Source organism: Dipodomys merriami, unplaced genomic scaffold, assembly GCF_024711535.1.
Source record: "Dipodomys merriami isolate MVZ:Mamm:240054 unplaced genomic scaffold, mDipMer1.0.p SCAF_3, whole genome shotgun sequence".
Classification (NCBI taxonomy): Eukaryota; Metazoa; Chordata; class Mammalia; order Rodentia; family Heteromyidae; genus Dipodomys; species Dipodomys merriami.
Window position 1 is genome coordinate 82948414 of NW_027204492.1, and position 27393 is coordinate 82975806.

The window sequence follows — 27393 nt, forward strand, 5'->3', positions numbered from 1 at the left end:
CATGTGCACAAGTACTAAAATATGTAAACAATGAGTGTTCAAACTATATGCAATAGGCTCATATCTGATAAATATGGATGGCCCTCAAATTCCATAGATGCCTGATATATGAACAAAGTACTGTTTTTGTTTTTATTTTCTAATTCTGGGGATAAACCCAGGACCTTAGGAAATGCTAGGCAATCAAGCTACCACTGGGGTAGGGAAATATATATGCATATACGCATACACACACGTATGTTTGTGCTTACGCAAACATAATTTTCAAGCTGTTTTGTAGCAGTACAAACCACAAATGTGTGCACAGTGTATACAGAACGTCTGAAAATGTTCATTAAAATGCTGACAGCAATGATTCTTTGGGGGCATGAATAGAAACTCCATAGCTGAGAGGGCTCTCTCTCTCTCTCTCTCTCTCTCTCTCTCTCTCTCTCTCTCTCTCTCTCTCTCTCTCTGAAACACTGGAGGAAATAATACTTCCCCCTACTCAGGAGTCCCCAAATCCATACTCCCATGGGAGTGAGCAACTTCCGGTCTTCCCTTTTTCAAAGCCGGAGATGTCAGCGCATAGCGCTGGGAACCTAGTATGTTTTTTCCCACCCTCGAACAACCAGAAGAGGGCCCATGAAATCAGCAACTACAAGTCGTCTTCCTTGTTCCATACTGTAAAGACCAAGGAAAAGGGGACCGAGAACATTGGGGCGGGGCTGGCGACCAGGTTGAGGTCTGGCAGGCTCTTAAGTGTTTGTTTGCGTGTGTGCCAATCTGGGCCCACCACCCACAGACGCTAGCTCCTCTTCCGGTCTGTCTGTAGAATGCGCATGCGCACCACTGGCCTTTAAACGTGCACCGCCGGTCCATCCGGAAAGAGGATCCGGCAAACATATTACAGTCTTGCTCCTCCGCCGCTGAGGTGAACTATTTTCTCAGTAGTGAGTAGTTTTAAGTAATCCCTTCCAAATAGGAAACTCGTAGCAGCTGAGTTATCTCAGTACCCACAGGATGAAGGCTTATTTGGGCTTAGCCTGACGCAAGGTTCGCGAGGCTCAGAAGAACACTCCGCGGAGGGATCCGATTTGTTGTGGTGAGGGAGGGGGGGGTGAGACGCTGACAAACCAAGATGGCGGCTGTGAAGTCCGCGGTTGTTGGGACTTAGCTGTAGTGGTGAAGCTTGCGGTAGTGGGTGGCGGTGGCAGAGTTTGGGAGGAACAGAGTAGGACGAAGAGGTGGTAACATTAGTATCAGCCTGAGACATTCAGATCGCGGCAGCCACACGCCCCCATAGGCCCTCGGCGGGCGGCGGCTGACCCGCTTAGGGCCTAGTCTCTGAGAAGTGCCTCGGTTTCAAAAAGCGGCGGCGCCATGAGGCCTTAGGGGTGATCTGACTCCTGCTGATTCCCTGGCCCAATCCTCGGGCCCACCATGGAGCCGGGGTCCGACGATTTCCTACCGCCACCGGAGTGCCCGGTGTTCGAGCCTAGCTGGGCCGAGTTCCGAGACCCTCTGGGCTACATTGCGAAAATCAGGCCGATCGCCGAGAAGTCGGGCATTTGCAAGATCCGCCCACCTGCGGTAAGGCCCCGGGGCTGGCCGTCGCTGGGGGGAGAAGCACGGGATGGAGGACTAGGGTAACTGGCTGTGAAGTCTGGGGCAGAGGGCAGCTCGAGGTGTGGGAAGGTGGGGTAGCTGGGACCATTGTGGATGCTGCGTGGGTCTTAGAAAAGGTGCTGGAGCCAGGGGTTCTCATGGTGTCAGGCTCACAAGTGACTCGGGGCCTGAGACCCACCCTCATCCTTGTTCTTCAGAATCACTCCCTGGGTCTCAAAGCAAGATGCCTAGTGAGCCAGGAGAAGATCATAGAGAGGCTCCCGAACATCTCTAGTTACTTCGCACCACCCAGGTCAGGGCTGCACTAAATAAAGACTTTCTGATATTCTACTGTCAACACTTCCCTTAAGGCAGGCTGTGTAGTGTGGTGGAAAGATCACAACGGTGTAGGGAGGCTGATCTGAGTTCTAAACTCCACTTTGAAGCTTAGCAGCTGTGTGACCTTGGACACTAACAGTCTCTTTAAGCCTGTGAAATGGGTCCCAGGGATAGTTATTTTTCTAGGATTGGATTCAACTTGGTAGCATCTGTGCATAGTACGCACTTGCTAAGTGCTAATTACAGAGCCTGGGAAGGTGTTTGATGTGATCATCGGTTTGCTCCTACGTTGGTTGACTCATATTTACTCACACCTTGTCAGGCCAATTCGTCTATGATAATGTTCTGGTTTGGTGGGTCAGTCAGGAAATCAGTCTCACTGGGAATGCTGTATCTACCTCCCCCAAGCAGGATTCGGGGCATTGTCCCATTTTCCTAGTTGCTGGCCTTCACCCTCCACCCACCCAGGCTTCACTTTCTATGGAGAGGTTTGAAACTGATTGCTAATGGTATGTGAAGGTTTTTACTTCAGAAGGTTTTTACTCTGTTCTGGACCTGGATGTAGGTGGTCCTAGAGAATAGACCCTTCTTGGACCCCCAGAAAATGAAGCTACAGAATTCTGCCCCTTTTAGCTCACAGATAACAGCCAGCAACAAAGGGCAAATCTTTCATTCTAGGCCTGGCTAGGCCAGAAGAAGTAGTCCTCCAAAGGCCAGTACAGTCTGTTGCCTTGCTGATATAGAGGAGAAATGATGATACCTGTTGTTTAGTGACCACTTGGGACTCCAGGCTGGAGTAATCTTTTTGAGTGTGTGTTTTAGAATAATGAGCCTCATTCCCACCTGAGGAGGGCAATACAAATCTCTTTATCCAAGTTGGCACTTTTGTTGCTCAGCCACAGATCTGGACTGGTTTCAGATAGATCCTCTGGGAGGTTTTGGATAAACTATTTTTTTCTTTTTTTGGAGCTTGGCCACAGGTCTCTGATGTAGCCTTATCGTGGTGAAGAAGTAGCAATGAGAGAGGTCTGGAAGACCATGAAAAGGGAGAGGCTGGAGTCTTGGGTGGCCTTTAAGGAGGTACTCCTTGAAGTGGTCAAGCAGGCTTATAGGAAAGAAACCTATTTGACATCAGGGGTAGTTGAGGTAAAAATATCTCTTTTTTTCACCCTTGGACTTAATCTGGGCAGACAAGCCTTGTGCAGGTGCTGGTTTCCTTCCCTGTGTGACCAGGAAGGGGAAGAGAGAAAAGTTCCTTGTGTCATGTTTATGTCCAGCAAGGGACTGAGACAGTCCTTTAGTAGTCTTCTTTTCTACCCCAACAGTGGGCCTCCCTCTAGTCTCAGAAACCTTGTTTTGGGCATTTTTGTTGTTCTTATTTTGTTTGCTTTTCATTTTCTAGGGGTTGCCTCTAGGCTAGACGTCTGACGATCTTCTGGTTGGAACTTAAAATACCCAAGTGATGCTTGGGCCTAGGGTAGAAACCCATGTATGGGTTTCTATGTATGACCAGGAATTGGAGTTTTTTCTGAGGAAAAATGGTTTGGAGTGTGTATTGCTGGGTAAGGGACTGCTAGACATCGATTGGTGGGTGGGAGGACAATTGTTTGTTCCCTGGAATAGACCCAGGGGAACCTGGGAAGATTGCGCTTCTATATCAGGTTGCCAGCCTCATCGTCACAACATCCTAATGCTGTCCAACTGAACATTAGCACATAGTATAGAACTGAGACAGGAAGTTTGCTGGACCTTCCCCAGCTATCTGTTGCACCCATAACTCCTGCTCTAGGATTACACTTCTGCAATTTCCTGTCAGGTGCTTAATGTTGTACTGATATTTGTCTAAACTTGATTCAGGAAAGAAGGGTGCTAGAAGTTTTGAGTTCAAACCTTTCCACCTGAGTTATCTGTACTAAGGCGGGGAGGGGGGTACTCTTCGCTGATGGGAGGCAAGAAAATATAGGGAGTTTGGGCTTGAGCCATAACATTTTAAGGATTATTTATTTATTTATTTCTAGTCCTGGGCTTGAACTCAGGCCCTGGGCATGGTCCCTGGGCTTCTTTTATTTATTTATTTTTGTCAGTTGTGGGGCTTGAACTCTGGGCTTGGGCGCAGTCCCTGCACTCTTTAGCTCAAGGTGAGCACTCTGCTGCTCGAGCCACAGTGCCACTTTTGGTTTTCTAGTAGTTTATTGGAGATAAGAATCTCACGTACTTTCCTGCCCGGGCTGGCTTTGAACAGTGATCCTCAGATCTCAGCCTCCTCAGTAGCTAGGGATACAGGTGTGAGCCACCAGCACCCTGCTTTGGGCTTCTTTTTTTTTGTTGTTGTTGTTGGTCGTGGGGCTTGAACTCTGGGCCTGAGCGCTGTCCCTCAGCTCTTCAGCTCAAGGCTAGGGCTCTACCACTTGAGCTACAGCGCCACTTCCGGTTTTCTGGTGGTTTATTGCTGGCTTTGAACTGCAATCCTCAGATCTCAGCCTCCTGAGTAGCTAGGATTACAGTTGTGAGCCACCAGTGTCCGGCTCCCTGGGCTTCTTTTTACTCAAGGATACCACTGTACCACTTGAGCCACAGCACCACTTCCAGCTTTTTTTTTTTTAATTTATGTGGTACTGAGGAATTGAACCCAGGGTAGCTTCATTCAGTACAAAGAGCTTTGGACAATGGTTAGAAGACATGAGATCTAGTGTTGTTGACTGTACCCCTAGTTCAGCATGTGATTTTGGAGAAATCCCATTTCACCAGGTCTCACTTTCCCCATTTGTAAAATAAGGGCACTGATCTAGGTTATTGTAAGATCTTTTTGCCATTCCAGTTGGAGCCAAGGTTCTGGGGAAAAGTGCTAGGGAAGTGGTAGTAGTGGAGCCTGGGAAGGAGATTCTTCACAGCCATATTTAGGAGAAGGCAGAAATGTTGCATCTTGGCAGATTAGTCTCCTTCACTTTCATCATCTTTCCCTGATTTCCCCCTCCCTAGATCCTTCTATTTGCCACCACAGTGGGGCATCCTAGCTCTTACCCATCACCAGGCTTCTTCCTCTGCCTCTTCTTTCGCTAGGCAAGTATATGAGAGGATTCACAGGAAGCTTTCCAGACCTGCTGAGTGATGTAGATTCTCACTCTTTCCTGCAGTGTTTATGTCAGCCCCTTTAACTGCTAGAATAGACATTGAAGGTACAAACCTTTAAATCCTGTCAAGACCAGAGCTGAGCAACTCTGTGACTGTAATTGGGTGGCAGGGATCAACCTTAGGTGTCAAGACTTAATGATGGCTCCTTTGAGTAACATTTTCATTTGAAAACTAGCTTAATTTTCCCTATTCCTCTTGTGAGGAAGCCAGGGCAAGAGTTCATGTGCCTGCCTGTCTTATCAGATGAGAAAACAGATTCAGAAATGTAAGCTCTTACAGCTAGTAAGTAGTAGAGCTACAACATGAAGGCACATTTTCTGATTCCAGATCCTATGTGTTTTCAGTACTCCAGATTGTGTCCTGCCTAGGGGATGAGGGGTTACTGTGGATATGTAGAGGGCTTGGGATCAACAGGTTCCATTTCTCTGTTTCTTAAAATCCTGGCACTACTGTTGGGAGCAACTTAAGGAAACATTTAGTAGTGTATGTGCATGAGGACTTAGATATAGACAAGGGACTTATAGGCCCTGTTAGGAGTTCTGGGGATTGATGGAAGTGGCTAGTAGCCTGAAATGGTATGAATGGGTCCTGGGGTACTCTTGGTGCTCTCTTATTTTACACTATATTGGGATAACCCACATTCCTTTCCCCTTCCTGTTCTCTTAGGATTGGCAGCCACCTTTTGCTGTGGAAGTGGACAACTTTAGGTTTACTCCCCGAATCCAGAGGCTAAATGAACTAGAGGTGAGAAGACCAGCAGCTGGTGGTGGGGTTGGGAGGACAATGGATACCTGAGGTCTGATTCCACTTCATACCTTCTCTGGCTAAGGTACTTTATCTTTAGTGTGCCCAGGTCCTGGAGGAAGCTCGCATTCCAAATAAAACTAAAGACGGGGACATTTATCTAATTTCATAGTCCGAAGGGGGACGTGTGGTATGTGTCCTTTCTTACAAAAGTTTACTACTGGCCAGGTGCTGGTGGCTCACACTTATAATCCTAGCTACTCTGGAGGCTGAGATCTGAGAATCGCAGTTCAAAGCCAGCCCAGGCAGGAAAGTCCATGAGACTCTTATCTCCAATAAACCACCAGAAAACCAGAAGTGGCGCTGTGGCTCAAGTGGTAGAGCGCTTGCCTTGAGCTAAAGAGCTGAGTGTCAGCGCCCAAGCCCAGAGTTCAAGCCCCACGACTGATCAAAAAAAAAAAAAGTTTGTTACTTCTAACTTTCCCCTGTCAATACCTATTCTGCCTCGGTCAACAAAAGAGAAATAGGGGCTGATTGAAATCATTCTTTTCTTCCCTTTCCAACCCTGCCCCTCTTTCTCCCTCACCTCCCTTTCTCCCTCTTTTGACTGACTGTGGCCTTATAATATCTAATTTATTCATAGCCATGTGCTTCCTAACTTCCTTCCATGGTGCTTGGTAAGTTGGGGGATGAAGAAGGGTAAAGACCCAGGAAAACCCAGGGACTGGTCAGTGTAGAGGCTGGAGTAGGGACTTACCGAGGAGATTCTTTCTTTTGTTCTGTGCAGAAAGTTTGAGCAGTAGTGTATGGACAGTTAGGATTTTTCACTAGGGGCTTGAGAATGCTCTGGGGTAATGAGAGTATGTGCCTTGAAGCTAGTTCTAGGTAAGGCTTTGGAATTTTCTATGGAAGATAGGGTTAGACCAATGCATCACTGCACCCTCATTTATGTATCCATAAACTTTACTAGGTGTTCTAATGTAGATTGGGACCAGCTAAATACCCATAACCTTAAAGCCTACTTGTTTTTAAGATCAGAGTTCCTTAACTTTAGCATTTTGGGCCAGATGATTTTTTTGTGTATTCCTAAGCAACATCCCAGCCCTACATAAAAAGTTAAAATGTGTTCTTTTGGAATCCTCATTCCCCCAGAACCTGCCTAGGCCTTAGATACAATTTTGAAGTTTCCAGAGGACCTTCATTCTCTTTAAGTCTACCCTTCTAAGATAAGACGAATAGGCAGTCATTTTATCTTCCTTTTCAAATAAAACACAAGGGTCCCAAGAGTGGAACTGATTTGTTCAAGGCTATATAGCAAGTCAGTAGCAGAGGAAAGCTAAATTTATGTGATACCCAGGTATCTTGGTGCTTGCTGTGTGACTTAATTCCTCTGAGCCTTTCTATTTCCTATCTGTATGAGAGATGAATAATACACAACCCTGTCAGGGAGATAGGGAGAGAATGTATGTAAAGTTTTGGCTTTTGTGACACATTCTCTTGGGAGATAAGAGAGAAGTGGGGCTAACCACTGCCTAAAACATGGGATCCAGCTCACTTGGAGAAGCCTTGGGTAGTGTACATAGATTGCTGCTTTGTTCCCTTTTCTCTTAAGATTGGGTCAGAAGATGGGTCGGGGGTGAGGGTAGCCAGCCTTTTTGAGATATTTATTCTTCAGGCCCAGACAAGAGTAAAACTGAACTACTTGGACCAGATTGCCAAATTCTGGGAAATCCAGGGCTCTTCTTTGAAGATTCCCAATGTGGAACGGCGAATCTTGGACCTCTACAGCCTCAGCAAAGTAAGAACAGGTTTTCCTCCAGTAATGCCTATCCCTACCTTAGTAGCCTTGCTATTCTGGGGGGGGGGGTCCCCTTGGTGCAGATATTGGGTTTCTAGGCTGCAATGGAAGAGGCATAAACCTGGTAGCACCCAAGTTGTCATCTGAATGACTTGACATATCTTGTTGCATTTCAAGGCTTGGAAAAGGAGGTAGCAGTCCATTGAAGTGAGGGGCTACAGTTGTCTTCTTTGCCCTTTTTACAGGCCTGCTCCCTCATGTGCATATAAACAATATATCTAATTGTTTATACATTGTTGCTTGTTCTTTTAGATTGTGGTGGAGGAAGGTGGTTATGAAGCCATCTGCAAGGACCGTAGATGGGCTCGGGTGGCCCAGCGCCTCAACTACCCACCAGGCAAAAACATTGGTTCCCTATTACGCTCTCATTATGAACGCATCGTTTATCCCTATGAAATGTATCAGTCTGGAGCCAATCTTGTGGTAAGAATGCCAGGCTGGGGTAGAGTAAGGCTTTAGCTCCAGCCCCAGCTTGCCACACTTGATCTTCCCTTCCCAATTCTGAGGTTTGAATTCATAGGCTCATGCTTGCTAGGCAAGTGCTCTACCACTTGAGACACAGCCCTTTTTGCTTTTAGGTTATTTCAGATAGGGTCTTGTTCTGTTTTCCTTGGGATCAGCTTTAGACCTCCATCGTTCCACCTATGCCTCCCATATAGCTAGGATTACAGGCAAAAATCACTATGCCTGGATTGTTTGTGGAGATGGGATCTTGCTAACTTTTTTTTTTTTTTTTTTTTTTGCTTTGGTTTGCTTTGAAGTGAGGTCCTCTCATTCGCTGCATCCCAAGTAGCTGGAATTGTAAGCGTTTGCCACCAAGCCTGGCTATATTTATACTTTTAATAGAACTGGTTCCATGGATGGGGTACCTGAGAGTTAGACCGTACCCATACCTGGTGTGCTTTTGTCTCTCCCCACTGCCCGGGATTAGAGGTCTTAGAATTTTCTTTTTTTTTTTTTTTTGGGTCCGGTCATGGGGCCTGAACTCTGGGCCTGGGTGCTGTCCCTCAGCTCTTCAGCTCAACGCTAGCACTCTACCACTTGAGCCACAGAGCCACTTCCGGCTTTTTTCTTTTTGCTTATATGGTGCTGAGGAATCGAACCCAGGGCCTCATGCATGCAAGGCAAGCGCTCTACCACTGAGCCACCTTCCCGGCCCAAGGTCTTAGAATTTTCTGTAGGCCTAGCCTAGTATTACTTAACAAGATCTTCACTGACAGGAATCAGAGAAGGGAGAAGCCTTTGGGTCTAGCTAGGTCTGCAGAGAGGTGGAATTGGTCTTATTTCATTTTTTTTTTTGCCAGTCCTGGGGCTTGAACTCAGAGTTTGGGCACTATCCCTGAGCCTCTCTGTGCTTAAGGCTAGTGCTCTACCACCTGAGCCACAGCACTACTTCTTTCTGGCTTTTTCTGCTTATGTGTTACTGAGGAATTGAACCCAGGGCTTCATGCATGCTAGGCAAGCACTCTTATCACTAAGCCACATTCCCAGCCTGAGTTGGTCTTGCTTTGGGAAATGGTTGAGTAAGTGGGAATGACATAAGCAAAGTCACAGAGAATTCTCATAGGGTGTTTGGTGCCAGTGATAAAGAATAAACTGGGTTGGGTGCCAGTGGCTCAGACCTGTAATCCTAGCTACTCAGGAGGCTGAGATCTGAGGATCATGGTTCAAAGTCAGCCCCAGCAGGAAGTCCTAGAGATTCTTTTTTGTTTTATTTTTGTCGGGTCGTGGGGCCTGAACTCTGGCCCTGGACTCTGTCCTTCAGCTCTTCAGCTCAAGGCTAGCGCTCTGCCACTTGAGCCACAGCGCCACTTCCAGTTTTTTCTTTTTTGTTTATGTGGTGCTGAGGAATCGAACCCAGGGCCTCAGGCATGAAAGGCAAGCGCTCTACCACTGAGCCACCTTCCCAGGCCCCCCCACACCCCCCGAGATTCTTATCTCCAATTAACCACCAGAAAACAGAAGTGGTGCTGTGGCTCAAGTGGTAGAGCTCAGGAATAGCACCCAAGCCCAGAGTTCAAATCCCATGACCAAACAAACAAACAAACAAAAAACCTTTAGAAACCTGAAAAAGGAAATTAAAGCAGAACTAAGGAAGTGGAAAAACTTCCTATGCTCCTGGATAGGGAGGATTAACATAGTGAAAATGGCAGTACAGCTAAACGCTATCTACAAATTCAGTGCGATACCTATCAATATCCCAACCTCATTCTGGCTCATGCCTGTAATCCTAGCAACTAAGGAGGCTGAGATCTGATGATCACAGTTCAAAGCCAGTCTGGGCAGGAAAGTCTGTGAGACTATTATCTCCAGTTAACTACCAGAAAACAAAGTGGTGCTGTAGTGGTAGAGTGCTTACCTTGAGCTGAAGAGCTCAGGGAGAGCACCCAGGCCCAGAGTTCAAGCCCCAAGCCCCTGACCGACAAAAAAAAGAAAAAAGAATAATTAAACTGGGACCACTGGTGTAGGTTGCAAGGGTGGATCACAACTTCAGTTGCCATTGGATAAAAATGAAGTCCTTGGTTTCTGGAGCTTCAGTCCCATGCTGACTCCTACTCTTCACCTTTTGCCAGCAGTGTAACACACGTCCATTTGATAATGAGGAGAAGGACAAGGAATACAAACCCCATAGCATTCCCCTTCGACAATCTGTGCAGCCTTCCAAGTTCAACAGCTATGGCCGGCGGGCCAAGAGACTGCAACCTGATGTGAGTACTTCTAACATGGAGCTGCTTTCCCTCTTAATGACTGTAACTGTATTCTCTATTGCACTGTCTCTTCTTCATTCTTTTGAGTTCTTAAACATCAGTGTGTCTCTGGCTGGCTTCATTCTTGCTTGTTTCTACCTTCTCAGCAAATTTGGATCTTGGAACCGTTTGTATAATATCTTTGTATGTCTACCCTTACATGTCTGTTTCCTTTTTCCACTTAGTCTGTCTGCTCATAGAGGTGGAAATCTTCCTTTCCTTCTGTTTGAATCCTACCTTTAGGCAGAATCTTATATTGCGTGTATTTTTCTTGGCACCAGGGATACAGTAGAGAACAAGATAAACACTGTCCCTGGGCTATTGACAAATGACATTTAGCAAATCATACACTTACTGCCATTTATGGAAATGTCTTTGGTTGATTTGTTTGTTTTGTGGTATAGGGGTTGGAACTCAGGGCCTCATGCTTCTACGCCAGAACTCTTCCAGTTGATCCACACCAACCTCTAGGCCTACCAATAGTAGAATTTGTAATATGTCTTATTGCTAATTTCTCTCATTACTGTAAGATAAGAGTTAATATTCTTTTTTTGGGGGGGGTCCGGTCGTGGGGCCTGAACTCTGGGCCTTGGCACTGTCCCTCAGCTCTTCAGCTCAAGGCTAGCGCTCTACCACTTGAGCCACAGCGCCACTTCCCGCTTTTTTCTTTTTGCTTATGTGGTGCTGAGGAATCGAACCCAGGGCCTCATGCATGCAAGGCAAGCGCTCTACCACTGAGCCACCTTCCCAGCCCAGGAGTTAATATTCTTATTTTAAAGTTGGGAAAGTTGAGATCCTATCTTTTAAAAAATTTATTGTTATTATGGAAGTGATACACAGAAGGGTGACATTTACATGTGTCAGGTAGTAAGTTCATTTCCTTTTGTACAGTGTCATCTGTTCCCTCATTCTCTCCCATTCCCTTCCTCCCATTTCCACCCACAAGTTGTATTGCTCACTTTCATCAGCGTTCAGTGCACTCCACTACTGCACTTTTTCACCCTTTTCCCTCAGATTCTGTGCCTTCCCCCCATCCTCCCACTGATATGCATATGGATACACTATATATAAGGTAAAGAATACAGAATCACCAGAAAATGAAAAACCAAACTTAAAAATGTTTTGTCTCCATATCTTTGGAATTTCAGTATGTATATTATTTTATATAAATATGAAGAGGCGCTTTGGCATTGTACCTTTGTGATTGTCTCTTAAGATTATCTTCTTTTGGTCTCACTGTATGTTATTATCAAGAGTCCTGTGTAATTTGTCATATCCCAGTGTGTTTTAGATCTGGCTTCTGCATATCAGAGAGAACAAGTGCCATTTGTCTCTCTGATCTTGGCTTATCTACCTTTCCATCCGTTTCTCTGCAAATGACATTATTCTTTTTAATGTCTGTAAAATTCCATTGTATATAGGTACCAGTTTTTTGGACTGATATCCTATCTTTAATTCCTTTCCAAAAGAGAGAATTTACATATACCTAGTGTCCAAAAAGGAGCTCCAAACTCTTGTTCTGGTCTCTTTGCCTGAGGCCCTGGCATGAACTTGAGTGAGCTATTCTTTTAGGATAGGATAGTTTGCCCCATATAATCGTTTCCTTTTTTGTACCAGTACCGGAGTTTGAACACAAGACTTTTCTCTCTCACTTGGCTTTTTCCACTTAAGGCTGGCACTCTACCACTTGAGCCACAAACACCTCTACTTCCAGTCCTTTGCTGGCTAATTGGAGATAACAGTGTAGGGACTTTTCTGCTTGAGCTGGCTTCCAAACTCAATCCTTAGATCTCAGCCTTCAGAGCATCTAGCATTACAGACATGAGCCACTTGTGCTTAGCAGTAATACAGTAATCTTTATTTATTTCCTCCTTTCTTCCTAGCCGGAACCCACTGAGGAAGACATTGAAAAGAATCCAGAGCTCAAGAAGCTACAGATCTATGGGGCAGGCCCCAAGATGATGGGCCTGGGCCTGATGGCCAAGGATAAGACTCTGCGTAAAAAAGGTGAGTCTTAATATACTGGGGTTGGCACAACCATAAGTGCCCCAGATCTGTTTATAGCTCCTTTTTTCTCTTCTAGATAAGGATGGGCCTGAGTGTCCCCCCACTGTAGTGGTGAAGGAGGAATCAGGTGTGGATGTGAAGGTGGAGTCAGCCTCACCCAAGAGTTTTCTGGAAAGCAAGGAGGAAGTGAGTCACAGCCCAGAGCCCTGCACCAAGATGACGATGAGGCTGCGTAGGAACCACAGCAATGCCCAGTTTGTAAGGACTGAGCCCTAACTTCTAATGTTCGTCTCATCCCTTCAATTAATATTTTTCCAACATGACACTAGATAAGGTTACATTAACAGAAAATGGGCCTGTTGGGTCTTGCTCTCTGGTAGTTTACTTAATTGGGGAAACTGAGCCAACTGACTTGAATAAGTCCTGTTAATGTGGAGTGCTATAAGGGTCCAAAGGAAGGAGACTCACTATTCATTGATTCAGGATAGAACTGAGCTCCTCATCCTATAACCTCACCTCACTCCCCCTCTCCCCACCTCACATCTTTGCTATAGCCTCACTCAATATCTTGGGTTTTTTTTTGGCTGGTTATGGGGCCTGAACTCTGGGCCTGGGCACTGACCTTCAGCTCAAGGCTAGTGCTCTACCAGATGAGCCACAGTGCCACTTTTGGCTTTTTCTGTTTATGTGGTGCTGTGGATTCAAACCCAGGGCCTCATGCATCCAAGGCAAGCACTCTACCACTGAGACACCCTCCAGCCCCTGAATAGCTTATAAATATGTTTTAAGTTTTTGTTTTTTGGGTTTTTTTTTTGGGTCCGGTCATGGGGCCTGAACTCTGGGCCTGGGCACTGTCCCTCAGCTCTTCAGCTCAAGGCTAGCGCTCTACCACTTGAGCCACAGCACCACTTCCGGCTTTTTTCTTTTTGCTTATGTGGTGCTGAGGAACCGAACCTAGGGCCTCAGGCATGCAAGGCAAGCACTCTACCACTGAGCCACCTTCCCAGCCCCTGTTTTAAGTTTTTTGTCCCCAAGATGCCTCATGCTCTTTCATTTCTTTATCCTTTATACATGTTGTTTTTTTCTGCCTGAAAGAGTTGCCTTCATGTTCTGTACCATTGCCATTCTTCTCTTTGCTTTCAGGTTTTAACCAGTTTCAGGTGTTAAATGAGGTCCTTCCTTAAGTCTTTTCCTCCTCATCTCCAGGTGGCATGAATACTTCCTTCTCTAGGCTCCCATAGTACTACTACTCATGGGCCCTTACTGAGAGATTTTAATTTTTGAGAATATGCACCTCTAGAGTACTGGATGCCCTTGGAATGCAGATGCCATGTCTTCTTCATTTTTGTGCAGTAGAAGTTCAGCGTAGTTTGTGAACACTGGTTCAGTAAGTGTTTATTGAATTAATATAGGAAGATTAATGTCAGTGATAGTGAATGTTGTTACAGCTTTGCCCACTTATTTGGGGGTAAATGATAACATTGAATTCCAGACCTCTTAAGAGTAGCTTGTACAGGGCCATGAATGATCTAGTTGGCAAGCACAGCAGATTTCCAATGGAGAACTGTGGACAAGGGCACTGTCTGGAGTGGCTTTGTCTTTGAAGCCTGGACAGGGCCTATGTTGATAAACTTTTGCCTCCTTTCTTTTTTTTTTTTGGGTCCGGTTGTGGGGCCTGAACTCTTGGGCCAGGGCGCTGTCCCTCAGCTCTTCAGCTCAAGGCTAGAGCTCTACCACTTGAGCCATAGCGCCACTTCCGTCTTTTTTCTTTTTGCTTATGTGGTGCTCAGGAATCGAACCCAGGGCCTCATGAATGCAAGGCAAACGCTCTACCACTGAGCCACCTTCCCAACCCACTTTTGCCTCCTTTCTTTGGCAGATTGAGTCGTATGTGTGCCGGATGTGTTCGCGAGGGGATGAGGATGATAAGCTCCTGCTCTGTGATGGCTGTGATGATAATTACCACATTTTTTGCCTGCTCCCTCCTCTGCCTGAGATTCCAAAAGGTGTCTGGCGGTGCCCAAAGTGTGTCATGGCGGTAAGACCTCCCTCAGTTCAACTGAGGACTTTTTCTTCTTTCATCTGGCTTGATTGAGGGCAGTCTCTTACCTTAGCTACAGTCTTACGTTTTGGGTTCCCCAGCTATAGCTAGGCTGGGCAGAGTTGTGGGAAAACGAGGAAAAAGACATTCAACCTTTGCTTCTGTACTCTGGAAGCTCCAGACTGTCTATGTGGGATGATAACTAAGTGTCATGATTGGACAATCTTTTTTTGATGTCACCAAATGATTAGCAGATACTAAATTATTAGGAATTCTAAGGTGAGCTGGGCGCTTGTGGCTCACGCCTGTAATCCTAGCTACTCAGGAGGCTGAGATCTGAGAATCTCGGTTCAAAGCCAGGGCAGGAAAGTCCGTGAGACTCTTTTTTTTTTTTTTTTTTTTTGGGTCCGGTTGTGGGGCCTGAACTCTGGGCCTGGGCGCTGTCCCTCAGCTCTTCAGCTCAAGGCTAGCGCTCTACCACTTGAGCCACAGCGCCACTTCCGGCTTTTTTTCTTTTAGCTTATGTGGTGCTGAGGAATCGAACCCAGGGCCTCAGGCATGCAAGGCAAGTGCTCTATCACTGAGCCACTTCCACAGCCCAGTCCTTGAGACTCTTATCTCCAATCAACCACTAGAAAACTGGAAGTGACGTTGTGGTTCAAGCGGTAGAGCACTCGTCTCGAGCTGAAGAGCGCAAGGACAGTGCCCAAGCCCAGAGTTCAAGCCCCACAACGGACAAAAAAAAAATTTCTAAGATGAAACAGATGAGCAGCGAGGAAAGGAAGATGGACTGAGTGTTGAAGGACAAGAATTAAACTTTTTTTGATGGAAGTAGAAGCATGGCTGAAGGAGTAGAGGACCAGCCCTGAGTGAAATTGAGAACTTGAGTCCATAAGTTCAAGCCCTACTTTTGGCACAAAAATAAAGTTTGAAAAAGAAGAAAAACATCTTAAGTGCTAAGTAGTTCAAAGAGATTTTTTTTGGAGACAGGGTCTTACTATGCAGCTTTGGCTGGCCTTGAAGCTTCTGCCTCAGCCTCTTTCTTTTGCCTGTCTTGGGGCTTGAACTCAGGGCCTGGGCTCTGTCCCTGAGCTGTTTTTGTTCAAGGCTAGCGCTCTACCACTTGAACCACAGTGCTACTTCCAGCTTTTTCTATTTATGTGATACTGAGGAATTGAACCCAGGGCTTCATGCATGCTAAGAAAGCATTCTACCACGAAACCACTTTCCCAATCCATGCCTCAGCATTTTGAGTGTGGTCATTACAGGTGTGCACGTCCTGCCCAACTAGAAATAAAAATTTGAAAAAATTCTCTTGACTTTCAAGGTTTGTTTTCTGAGTGTGCATGTATTTTACTGTGAGTTACTTGAACCATGTCTCCAGCCTTAGGTTACTTTTTTGAGTGATGAAGTCTTTAGAAGAGGTGGGCAGTTATTCTAGAGTGGGGAAGAGAGGATTGGCAAAGCAGAGGATTTTTTGAGAGAATGTGCCTAGGATGTGTAGGGAGAACGAGAACAGCCAAAGCAGCAGTGAAGACCAAACGCTTGGGAAGTCTGGCAGGTCCATTTCATGTGAGCTTGCTGTCTTCATCTACATTCTACATGCTCATCTTTATTTCCTTCTAGGTTTATAGAGATAAGATTTAGATGATCTCACTTTATAGTGACTCACCATGCTTGAGAGAACTGTGTGCACATGAGCATATATGCACATGCACAAATGGGCAAAAACCAGGGCAGTGCATAATGATCTAGATGGTGCTGATGATTCTAGTGGGGGAAAAGTTTAAATACCAATAGGGTCATAAATGAGAGAGTGTATCAGCTCTATCTGGCTTTCTTTGCTAAGTGATATGAGCCAATAGACCGGACTGACTTTTTTTTTTTAAAGAAATGAGCAGGGCTGGGAAGGTGGCTCGGTGGTAGAGTGCTTATCTCACTTGCATGAGGCCCTGGGTTCAATTCCTCAGCACCACATAAGCAGAAAAAGCTAGAAGTGGCACTGTGGCTCAAGTGGTAGAGCACTAGCCTTAAGCTGAAGAGCTGAGGGAAAGTGACCAGGCCCAGGGTTCAGGCCCCACAATCGACACCAAAAAGAAAAAGAAAAAAATGAGCACAGTGTGTCTTAATTCTGGCATAATATACTTCTTAGTTAAAACCATGAACATTGTAAAGTTTGTTTTTCAACATAACGTCTTGTACATCTCGTTGTTGCAATGGGTCCACCTTCCCCTCTACAAATTATACCTACATCAAATACAGTGAAAACGGGTTATACTGTGGGGGAGGGACATACAAAGTAACAAAGAAATATCTTATAAATATGTTAGAAACAATAGCAAGAAAGAAAAAAACATTTGAGTCCTTACTTGGGGTTCATTTCGCCTAACACCAACTTATCTGGCCATTTCTGCTTGTCTCAGACATATACTAGTTATTGCAAATAAGGGAAACCATGGGACCTATGTGTCTTTGGGCGTGGCTTACTTCACTTAATATAATTTTTTCCAAGTTTTTCCATTTCCTAACAAATGGGATAATGTCATTCTTTGTGATGGAGGTATAGAATTCCATGTGTGTGTGTGTATATGCATATATATATATATATATATACACACCATATTTTCTTGGTCCATTCATCTACTGAGGGGCATCTAGTGGGGGGGGGGAAGGGAGGGAGGGGATATGGGAAGGGATGGTAAGGGGAAACAAAGGAGGAGGCAACAATGCTTGATAAGAAATGTACTCATTACCTTGCCCATATACTTGTAACCCCTCTGTATAATATTTTCACAATAAAAAAAAACAAGGGGCTGGAAAGGTGACTCAGTGGTAGAGCGCTTGCCTTGCATGCATGAGGCCCTGGGTTCGATTCCTCAGCACCACATAAGCAAAAAAAAAAAAAAGGAAAAAAACCAGAAGTGGCGCTGTAGCTCAAGTGGTAGAGTGCTATTATTGAGCTGAAGAGCTGAGGGACAGAGCCCAGATCCAGAGTTCAGGCCCCACGACCAGACCTAAACAAAACAAAACAAAATAAAACAAAAAAATGAAAAAAACCCATGAATATGGCTACAAGTGAGAAAGACCCATGTTATATCTTCTGAGATAGTGAAGAACAGAAATAGTGTAGGGCTTGACACTGTAAAAGTTGGTACTTTCATTTTCTACCCAACAAGGCAATGGAATATTTAATGCCATTTTTCTGGGCTCATTTGTTGGCCAGAATGGGAGGGAAAAACTGGGAGAGAGCAAAAGAAAGTGTGAAACTGTCCAAAAAGAAATGTACACATGGAGCTGGGAAGGTGGCTCAGTGGTAGAGTGCATGCCTTGCAAGCATGAGGCCCTGGGTTCGATTCCTCAGCACCACATAAACAGAAAAAGCCGGAAGTGGCACTGTGGCTCCAGTGGTAGAGCGCTAGCCTTGAGCTGAAGAGCTGAGGGACAGCGCCCAGACCCAGAGTTCAGGCCCCATGACCAGCAAAAAAAAAAAAAAAAAAAAAGAAAAAAAGAAATGTACTCATTACATCACTGTTATAATAACAATTAAAAATAAAAACCTTACGAACCAAAAACCCTGTGGGAGCTCATTTTACTAGAAAAAAATATTTGTAGAAAAGAATGGGGTATTGATCTCAGAAGTCATGATTTACGTAGTAAAGGAGTTTTTTTGGTACTAGGATTTGAACTCAGGACCTTGTACTTGCTAGGTGGGCACTGTACCACTTCAAGACTCACGTGAAGCCTAGGTCTCACCTTTTTTTCCTCTTGGGCAGTTCTCAAACAGCAGTCTTCCTACTTATGCCACCCACCCTGCTGGGATGACAGGTGTCATGCTTATTTGTTGTGATGGAGTCTCCCTAATGTTTTGTGTATGCTAGCCTTGAACCTCAATCCTCCTGGTCTTCACCTTCTGAGTAGCTGAGTTTACAGACATGAGCCATTGCTCCTGGCTGTAGATAGTAGCATCTTAAAGGAAGAAAGGATCATAGGCACGACAGTGATAATGGAGCACTTTCTGGAGGTTATATAGGACTGGGGGACTGAAATTGTTCTGTTGGTTGGTTTTGGTTTTGGTTTTGGTTTTGGTTGTGCTAGAAATAGAAACTAGGGCCTTGTATATGCCAGGCAAGTTTACCACTGAGCTAACATATTCAGCCTTTGGTTATTTGAGGTAGGATCTGGCTATATAGTCCAGGTTTGCACTTGTGTTACTTCTGTCTCCAAGTACTGAGGTTATAGTTGTGTGTCACTATGTCCTAAAGTTACTTTTTTTTCTTAGTACTGGTACTGGGGCTTAAACTAGGGGCTGCATGCTATTTAGGAGCTTTTTCACTCAAGGTTGGAGTTCCACCACTTGAGCCACAGCAGCTCTACTTCAGCTTTTTGGTGGTTAATTGGAGATAAGAATTTTATGGCGCCAGGCGCTGGTGGCTCACGCCTGTAATCCTAGCTACTCAGGAGGCTGAGATCTGAGGATCACGGTTCAAAGCCAGTTCGGGCAGGAGAGACCGTGAGACTCCTATCTCCAATAAACCACCAGAAAACCGGAAGTGGCGCTGTAGCTCAAGTGGTAGAGTGCTCACCTTGAGCTGAAGAGCTGAGGACAGCGCCCAGGCCCAGAGTTCAAGCCCCACGACTGACAAAAAAAAAAAAAAAAAAGAATTTTATGGCCTTTCCTGCCTTGGCTGGCTTTGATTTCAACCTCCTGAGTAGCTAGGGTTACAGGTATAAGCCACTGGTGTTGACTTGGGCTTTGTTTACATTCTTTTTATTTATTTTTTTGTTGTAGAGTTGTTACTGGGGCTTGAACTCAAGGCCTGTACTCTTGCTTAGCTTTTTCAAGGCTGGAGCTCTATTGGTTTAAGCCACACTTCTACTTCTGGCATTTTGCTTATTAATTGGAGAGTTTTTGTTGTTTTTTTTTGGTGTAGGGGGCTGGCCTCCAACTAGGATCCTCAGATCTCAGCTTCTTGAGTAACTGGGACTGACATGGGGCATCAGCACCTGACTGGTGTTCTTTGTTTTTTGGTTTTTGGTTTTTTTTTGAGATGGGTCTTTTACTATCTTTTTTATTTGTACTCATTTGTGTGTGTGTGTTTTTTTTTTAGTAGTATTTGGATTTATGCTTAGGGCCTTTTGTTTGCTAGGCTGATGTTTTACCATTTGAACCATGCTTCCAACCCTGCTTTTTGTTGGTCATTTTGGAAATGGATTCTAGCAAACTTTTCTGCCCAGGATGACCCTGAACCATGATCCTTTTGATCTCAGCCTCTTTAGTAGTAGCTTAGGAGTATAGATGGGAGCCACTGATGCTCAGCTGAAGTTGAGTTTTGAAGAGTCAGTGAAAGAAAGCGAGAGAGGGCTTGCTAAGTATGCATAATAAGGTCCTGGGCTGGGAAGGTGGCTCATGGGCTGGGAGGATGGCTCAGTGGTAGAGCGCTTGCCTTGCATGCATGAGGCCCTGGGTTTGATTCCTCAGCACCACATAAGCAAAAAGAAAAAAGCTGGAAGTGGCGCTGTGGCTCTAGTGGTAGAGTGCTAGCCTTGAGCTGAAGAGCTGAGGGACAGTGCCCAGGCCAAGAGTTCAAGCCCCACGACTGGACCCCCCCCCAAAAAAAATAAGGTCCTAGGTTTAATCTTCGCCATTAAACAAAGAGGGGGTGGTGGAGTGCATTCCAGTAGAGGAATGAACTCTGAGGGAGGAACTCAGAGTATGTTAGTCATTTTCCTGTTGCTATGATAGAACATCTTAGAGAGATAATTTAAAGGAGGAAAGATTTTTTTTTTTGTCAGTCGTGGAGCTTGAACTCTGGGCCTGGGTGCCTCCCTGAGTTCTTCAGCTCAAGGTGAGCGCTCTATCACTACAGCACCACTTCTGGTTTTCTGGTGGTTAATTGGAGATAATAATCTCACAGACTTTCCTGCCCAGGCTGGCTTTGAACTGTGATCCTCAGATCTCAGCCTCCTTAGTTGCTAGGATTACAGGCGTGAGCCAGTGGCGACTGGCAGGAGGAAAGATTTTGACTCATGGTTTTAGTAATTTCAAGTCCACAATGGCTGGGTGTGTGTGGAGGGGTGCTACAGAGCTGCACACATCATGTCATCTAAGAAGCAGAAAGAAAGAAACAGAACACCTACGGACAATATAAAGCCCCCAAGGACACCCCCCCAACCCTCCCCCCCCCCATTGACCTACTTCCTCTGGCTTGGTCCTGTCTCCTAAAGTTTTCAGAATTTCCCAAAATAGTGCCACCACAGCTGTGGACCGAGCTTTTAGCATATGAGCTTTCTGAGGGACACTTGATACTTAAGTATAAAAATACACTTGAAAGCATAGTTGAAACACATGTGGGGATGAAAAGATGAAATAAGCTGAGGCATTAAGAGAAATAGGTGACATTATAAAGTCAGGTTTGACTCAAGGACCTTGAATGCAGATTTAGGCCTGCTGTTCCTATCCCATATTCCATTTCCACTTATGAGGATTCTCCATGTCTCTGTGTGTGTGTGTGTGTGTGTATGCGTGTGTACGCGCGCGTGCGTGTGCACGTGTTTGTCTGTTGTGAAGCTTGACCTTAGGGCCTGGGGATTCTCCATGTCTCTCTCTCTCTCTCTCTCTCTCTCTCTCTCTCTCTCTCTCTCTCTCTCTCTCTCTCTCTCTCTCTTTCTGTGTGTGTGTGTACACGCGCGTGCGTGTGCACGTGTGTTTGTCTGTTGTGAAGCTTGAACTCAGGGCCTGGGTGCTGTCCCTGAGCTTTTTCACTCAAGGCTAGTGTTCTACCACTAAACCCACAGTGCCACTTCTCGTTTTGGGGGGTTAATTGGAGATCAGAGTCTCACTGGCTTCGAACCGCAGTCCTTAGATCTCAGCCTCCTGAGTAGCTAGGATTACAGGTGTGAGCCACTGGTGCCTGGCTGCATGTGTTTTTGTAACATGTTCTCCTTTGTGTTTCAGGAGTGTAAGCGGCCCCCTGAAGCCTTTGGCTTTGAGCAGGCTACCCGGGAATACACTCTGCAGAGCTTTGGTGAGATGGCTGACTCCTTTAAAGCTGACTACTTCAACATGCCTGTGCATGTAAGTGATGGAGGGCTTGGGTAGTGCTGGGGCTCAATCCATCGGTGTTGGCACCTAATGCTCACCTCCCTTGGCTCTGGGGGACAGGATAAGCTGGGCCATGGTCATCGACTACCCCTCTTCCCCCAGATGGTGCCCACAGAACTTGTAGAGAAGGAGTTCTGGCGACTGGTCAATAGCATTGAGGAAGATGTGACTGTTGAGTATGGGGCTGACATCCATTCCAAAGAATTTGGCAGCGGTTTCCCTGTCAGTGATAGTAAGCGGCACCTTACCCCTGAGGAGGAGGTGAGTGGGTGATTATCATAGTTATATGTCAGCTGTATGAGCTTGGGCACATTATTTAATATCTGACTAAGTATCTCTATGGTGGGGATGATTATGCCTACCTTAAGCAGTTTCTGTACAATTTATACAAAATACTACAGGTAAAGAGTATAGCCTAAAGCCAGGTGCTGGTGGGTCATGCCTATAATCCTAGCTACTCAGAAGGCTGAGATTTGGGAATCACAGATGTAAGCCAGCCTGGGCAGAAAAATCTGGGAAACTGTCTTCAGTTAACGCCCCTCCCCCTCCAAAAAAAAAAAATCTGGAATGCTACTCTTGAGCATAAAAGTGTAGGGACTGCACCTATGCCCTGAGTTCTAGCCACAGAACCAGCACCAAAAAAAAAAAAATGTAGACTAGTTCCTGGTATGGTGGTATGTTTCTCTAATCTCCACACTTAGGAGGTAGAGAAAAAGGAGCATTATAAGTTAAAAACTAGACTCGGCTATACAGTGAGACTCTCAAAAGAATCACTACCACAAAAAATAAAAATAAAACACAAAAATACAACCAAAAAGAGCACAGCTTAGTACCTAGCACGTACATATATGAGATGGGTCCTTACATCTTCCTGAGCTCATTTCTATATCTATTAAATGTGCAATCGCCACCTGGCAAATTTGTAATAAGAATTAAATGAGGGAGTGTGAAATAACCTGTCAGAGTGGTCCTCTCACAAGAAATATGAGTGAGATTTGCATAGGAAAAAGAGGGGGCCCAGACCTGTCTCTAAGGAAAGTGCATTTGATTTGGATTCAGAGCCAGTTTTTAAGTTATTTTTTAACTGATTAAAAAAAACATTAAAATTCATATAAAATTATAGAGTACCTCTTGATGTTTCAATACATGTATATACATTATGTTATGTTTAAGCCAGAGTGAATATATCTCCTTAAAAGACAACCATTTCTTTATGGTGAAAACATTTTAAATCCTTTCTTCTATTTTTTTGAAATACATAGCATAAAATTATTATCTGTTATCACACCATTGTACAGTAACACTATTATTGTTTTAACTATAACTTGATCAAGCTTTTTGTTTGGTGGTGATACTGGGAATTGAACTCAGAGTCTCCTGCTTCCTGCTGTTCAACTTTTTTTTTCTATTTTATTTTATTTTTTATTGTAAAAATACCATAGAGAGGGGTTACAATTACATGGGCAAGGTATTGAGTACATTTCTTATCAAGCATTGTTGCCTCCTTTGTTTCCCCTTACCATCCCTTCCTATCCCCCCTCCTCCCCACCCCTTGTGTGCGCCAAAGTTGTAAAGTTCATCTTCAACATAACATCTTGTACATCTCATTGTTGCAATGGGTCAACCTGTATCCCTATTTAAACAATTTGTTTTTTCCCTTCCCCTCCACAACGTATACCAACATCAAATACAGTGAAAACAGGGGTTATACCACAGGGGAAGGACATACAAAGCAACAAAGAAATATCTTTAAATATGTTAGAAACAATAGCCAGAAAAAAAAAACCATTTGATTCCTTATCTTGGGGTTCATTTCACCTAACATCAACTTATCTGACCATTTCTGCTTGTCTCAGACATATACTAGTTATTGCAAATAAGGGAAACCATGGGACCTATGTTTCTTTGGGCCTGGCTTACTTCACTTAATATAGTTTTTTCCAAGTTTTTCCATTTCCTAACAAATGGGGTAATGTCATTCTTTCTGATGGAGGTATAGAATTCCATTGTGTATATATTACCACATTTTCTTGATCCATTCATCTACTGAGGGGCATCTGGGTTGGTTCCATATCTTAGCTATGGTAAATAATGCTGCAGTAAACATAGTTGTGCTGGTAGCTTTAGTATGGTCTTGTTTGTGATCATTCAGTAAATGCCCAAAAGTGGGATTGCTGGGTCATAGGGAGCTCTCCAATAGACATATGCAGAAATGCTCACCCTCCCTAGTCATAAAAGAAATGCAAATCAAAACAACATTGAGATACCACCTCACCCCAGTTAGAATGGCTATAATCAAGAACTCTAATAACAACAGATGCTGGAGGGGATGTGGACAGAAGGGAACCCTACTACATTGTTGGTGGGAATGTAAACTTGTTCAACCACTTTGGAAAGTAGTATGGAGGTTCCTCAAAAGACTCCACATAGATCTCCTGCTGTTCAACTTTTACTCTTCCCTCTACCCTCTTTCCCTTCTTCCTTACTTCTCTGGTCTCTGAAAATTGCCATTCTTCTCTCAACATGTATACAATCAGCTTTTTAAATTCTACATATTGGTGAGGTCATGTGGTACTTTCTGTGGCCTGGGTTATTTCACTTAACATAGTGATCTCCAGTTTCATCTGTGTTGCTGTAAATGACAGGATTCTATGTGTGTGTGTGTGTGTGCGTGCATGCGCAGATTTGTGTGTTGCTACTAGGGCTTAAACTTAGGGTCTTGTTTTCTCAATTAGTTTTTTTTGCTCAAGGTTAGCAGTTTACTATTTGAGCCACACCTCCACTTCTGGCTTTTTGCTGGTTAATTGGAGATGAGAGTCCCTGCTAGCTTCAAACTGCAGTCCTCAGATCTGAGCCTCCTGGATAGGTAGGATTATAGACATGAGCCAGTGGCACCCAGCAATTTTGAGGTTAAATGATAACCCCTTATGGTTTTGGTTTCCTTGATGATTAGTGATATTAAACATTTTTTTTCATGTACTTGTTGTGACTTCTATGTTATCTTTTGAACAATAGCTATATAGGTCTATGGACAGTTTTGAAATCAGGTTTTCCTCTTGAATTTTTTAAATTTTTATTATTTTTTTTGTCAGTTGTGGGGTAGATCTCAGGGCCTAGGCATTGTCCCTGAGCTCCTTTTTTTTTTTTTTTTTTTGGTGTCAGTAGTGGCCTGGGTGCTGTCCCTCAGCTCTTCAGCTTAAGGCTAGCTCTCTACCACTTGAACCACAGCACCACTTCTGGCTTTTCTTCTTATGTTGTTGTGAGGAATTGAACTTATGGCCTCGTGTATGCATGGCAAGCACTCTACCACTGAGCCACCTTCCCAGCCCCACTGAGCTCTTTTTGCTCAAGGCTAGCATCTACCACTTTGAGCCAAAGCACCACTTCTGGTTTTCTGGTGGTTAATTTGGAGATACGAGTCTCATGGATTTTCCTGCCACAACCTGCTTCAAACTGTGATCCTCAGATCTCAGCCTCCTGAGTAGATGTTACTTATTTATTATGGGCATTCATCTCTTATCAGATATACATTTGGCAAAGATTTTTCTCCCATTCTGTATGTTGTCTCTTCAATTCGTTGTTGTTGTACAGAAGACTTTTAGTTTGGTATAATTTCATTTGTCTATTTTTTGTGTAAATCCCTGCCAGGTGCTGGTGGCTCATACCTGTAATTCTACCTACTCAGGAAGCTATCTGAGAATAGTGGTGTAAAGCCAGCCTAAGGAGGAAAGTCTATGAGATTCTTATCTCCAATTAACGACCAAAAATCTGGAAGTGGAGATGTGGCTCAAGTGGTAGAGAATTAGCCTTAAGCTAAATAACTTAGGGACAGTGTCCAGGCCCTGAGTTAAAGCCACAGGATCAGCACCAAAAAAAATTCTTGTTCATTTCAATGTCCTGAAATATTTTCTTTTTCTTTTAATAGTTTTGTAATTTTAGTTTTGACATTTAAGTCTAATCCATTTAGAACTGATTTTTGTTATTGGTGAGTGGTAGGGGTTCTAGTTTATTTTTTTTTATATTCTGCGTATGCATAGCCAGTTTCTGTAGCACTGATGTGATGTTTATGCTTGCTTGCTTATTTATTTGTTTATTTAGACAGGGTATTGGTGTATAGCCTAGGCTAGCTTTGAACTTGAAATTCTTCTGCCTCAGGTTACAGTCATACCCTACCCAACATGCCCAGCTCCCAGTTCAGATTCTAAACATTTGTATTGAAAATTCGTTGGCACAGCAGGAGGTTTTTCTTGCAGTTATTTTGGAAGATGGATATATATCTGTAAACCTCTCTGATATGAGAGTGAATTTAATAGAAATTTTCTGTGTACATGATTAGGAAGGGGGATTCTGTATGGTTTAGGTGTAACCCTGAAATTAAGCTTTCTTAGGCAAATAGCTTAAGATATCAGTTCTTTGCCATAACACTCATCTCTTCTGTACAAATACCTAACCTGACAGGAGTACGCAACAAGTGGTTGGAACCTGAATGTGATGCCTGTGTTGGAACAGTCTGTACTGTGCCACATCAATGCAGATATATCAGGCATGAAAGTACCCTGGCTGTATGTGGGTATGGTCTTCTCGGCCTTTTGCTGGCATATTGAGGATCACTGGAGTTACTCCATTAACTACCTCCATTGGTGAGTGAGCTCTTGGGTTGCTCAAAAGGCAGGTGGGCTTTTTGCACAACCATGGGTGTGATCATACTGCATGTGTCTTCTTTCTACTTGAGCAGGGGTGAGCCGAAGACCTGGTATGGGGTACCTTCCCTGGCAGCAGAACATTTGGAAGAAGTAATGAAAAAACTGACACCTGAACTCTTTGATAGCCAGCCTGACCTCCTACACCAACTTGTCACCCTGATGAATCCTAATACCCTTATGTCACATGGTGTACCGGTGAGTGCCCAAGAACCAGAAATAAGGAGTAGGAATGATTTGGTGATGTCCTTTGTGGTGGTAGTGGTAGTCTTCACATGGAATTTATCTCTGCCCTTTTTTTTCTGCTATATCTCAATTAGGCTGTAGGTATGACTCCTCTAATAGACCCATGATTATAGTGGTAAGACACAGTGAGATAGCCCACTGGGCCATGTGTTTGAAGGTAGTACCTTATTAAGAATTCATATCATTTCTTTCCATCTTCCTGTTAGTGAGAAACTGATCATATGAAAATTGGAAAATGTGATCCTTATTCTAGATGGTCAAATACTACCTACATTGGAAATCATGTTCTTATCAAATAGCATGGGCAACACTGAGGACTATATTTTACATACTATTAGCCTTCCTGGAACAGAGTATATCTTTTTTACTTAACATGTCAAGAGTTAAACTCATGGGGCTGGGAAGGTGGCTAAATGGTAGAGCGCTTGCCTTGCATGCATGAGGCCATGGGTTCGATTCTTCAGCACCAATAAGAAAAAAGAAAAAAGCCGGAAGTGGCACTGTGGCTCAAGTGGTAGAGTGCTAGCCTTGAGCTGAAGAGCTGAGGGACAGTGCCCAGGCCCAGAGTTCAGGCCCCACGACCGGACACCCCCCCCCAAATAAAAGAGTTGAACTCAGTTGGGCAAGGTAGGTACATGCTTTTGGGAAGCAGAGACAGAAAGGTTACAAGGTCAGAGACCAGGGCTCCATAGTGAGATCCTGTCTCAAAAAAAAAAACGAGTGCCAGTGGTTCATACCAGTAATCCTAGCTACTCAAGACTAGGGCTGAGATCCGAGGATCATGATTCAAAGCCAGTCTAGGCAGGAAAGGCCATGAGATTCCTATCTTCAGTTAACTAGCAAAAAGCTAAAAATGAAGCTGTGGCTCAAGTATGATTATCACTTGAGTG

General features: G+C 44.4%; 1 protein-coding gene across 6 annotated transcripts in view; it reads left to right on the plus strand.

Moving 5' to 3' along the window:
* Positions 1–1092: 1092 nt before the first annotated feature.
* Kdm5c (lysine demethylase 5C) overlaps positions 1093–27393 on the plus strand; it is a 49758-nt gene continuing 23457 nt past the window's right edge. For 4 of the 6 annotated variants that reach the window (XM_070040439.1, XM_070040441.1, XM_070040442.1 and 1 more), the window contains exons 1-12: positions 1093–1572; positions 5725–5802; positions 7478–7600; positions 7913–8083; positions 10234–10368; positions 12291–12414; positions 12491–12672; positions 14294–14452; positions 21411–21530; positions 21660–21818; positions 26016–26197; positions 26293–26455. In XM_070040439.1, coding sequence (XP_069896540.1) covers positions 1423–1572; positions 5725–5802; positions 7478–7600; positions 7913–8083; positions 10234–10368; positions 12291–12414; positions 12491–12672; positions 14294–14452; positions 21411–21530; positions 21660–21818; positions 26016–26197; positions 26293–26455 — 1746 coding nt within the window. In that variant the 5' untranslated portion in view covers positions 1093–1422. The remainder of the gene's footprint in view (positions 1573–5724; positions 5803–7477; positions 7601–7912; positions 8084–10233; positions 10369–12290; positions 12415–12490; positions 12673–14293; positions 14453–21410; positions 21531–21659; positions 21819–26015; positions 26198–26292; positions 26456–27393) is intronic. The other 2 variants (XM_070040440.1, XM_070040443.1) reach the window with 1 other exon arrangement.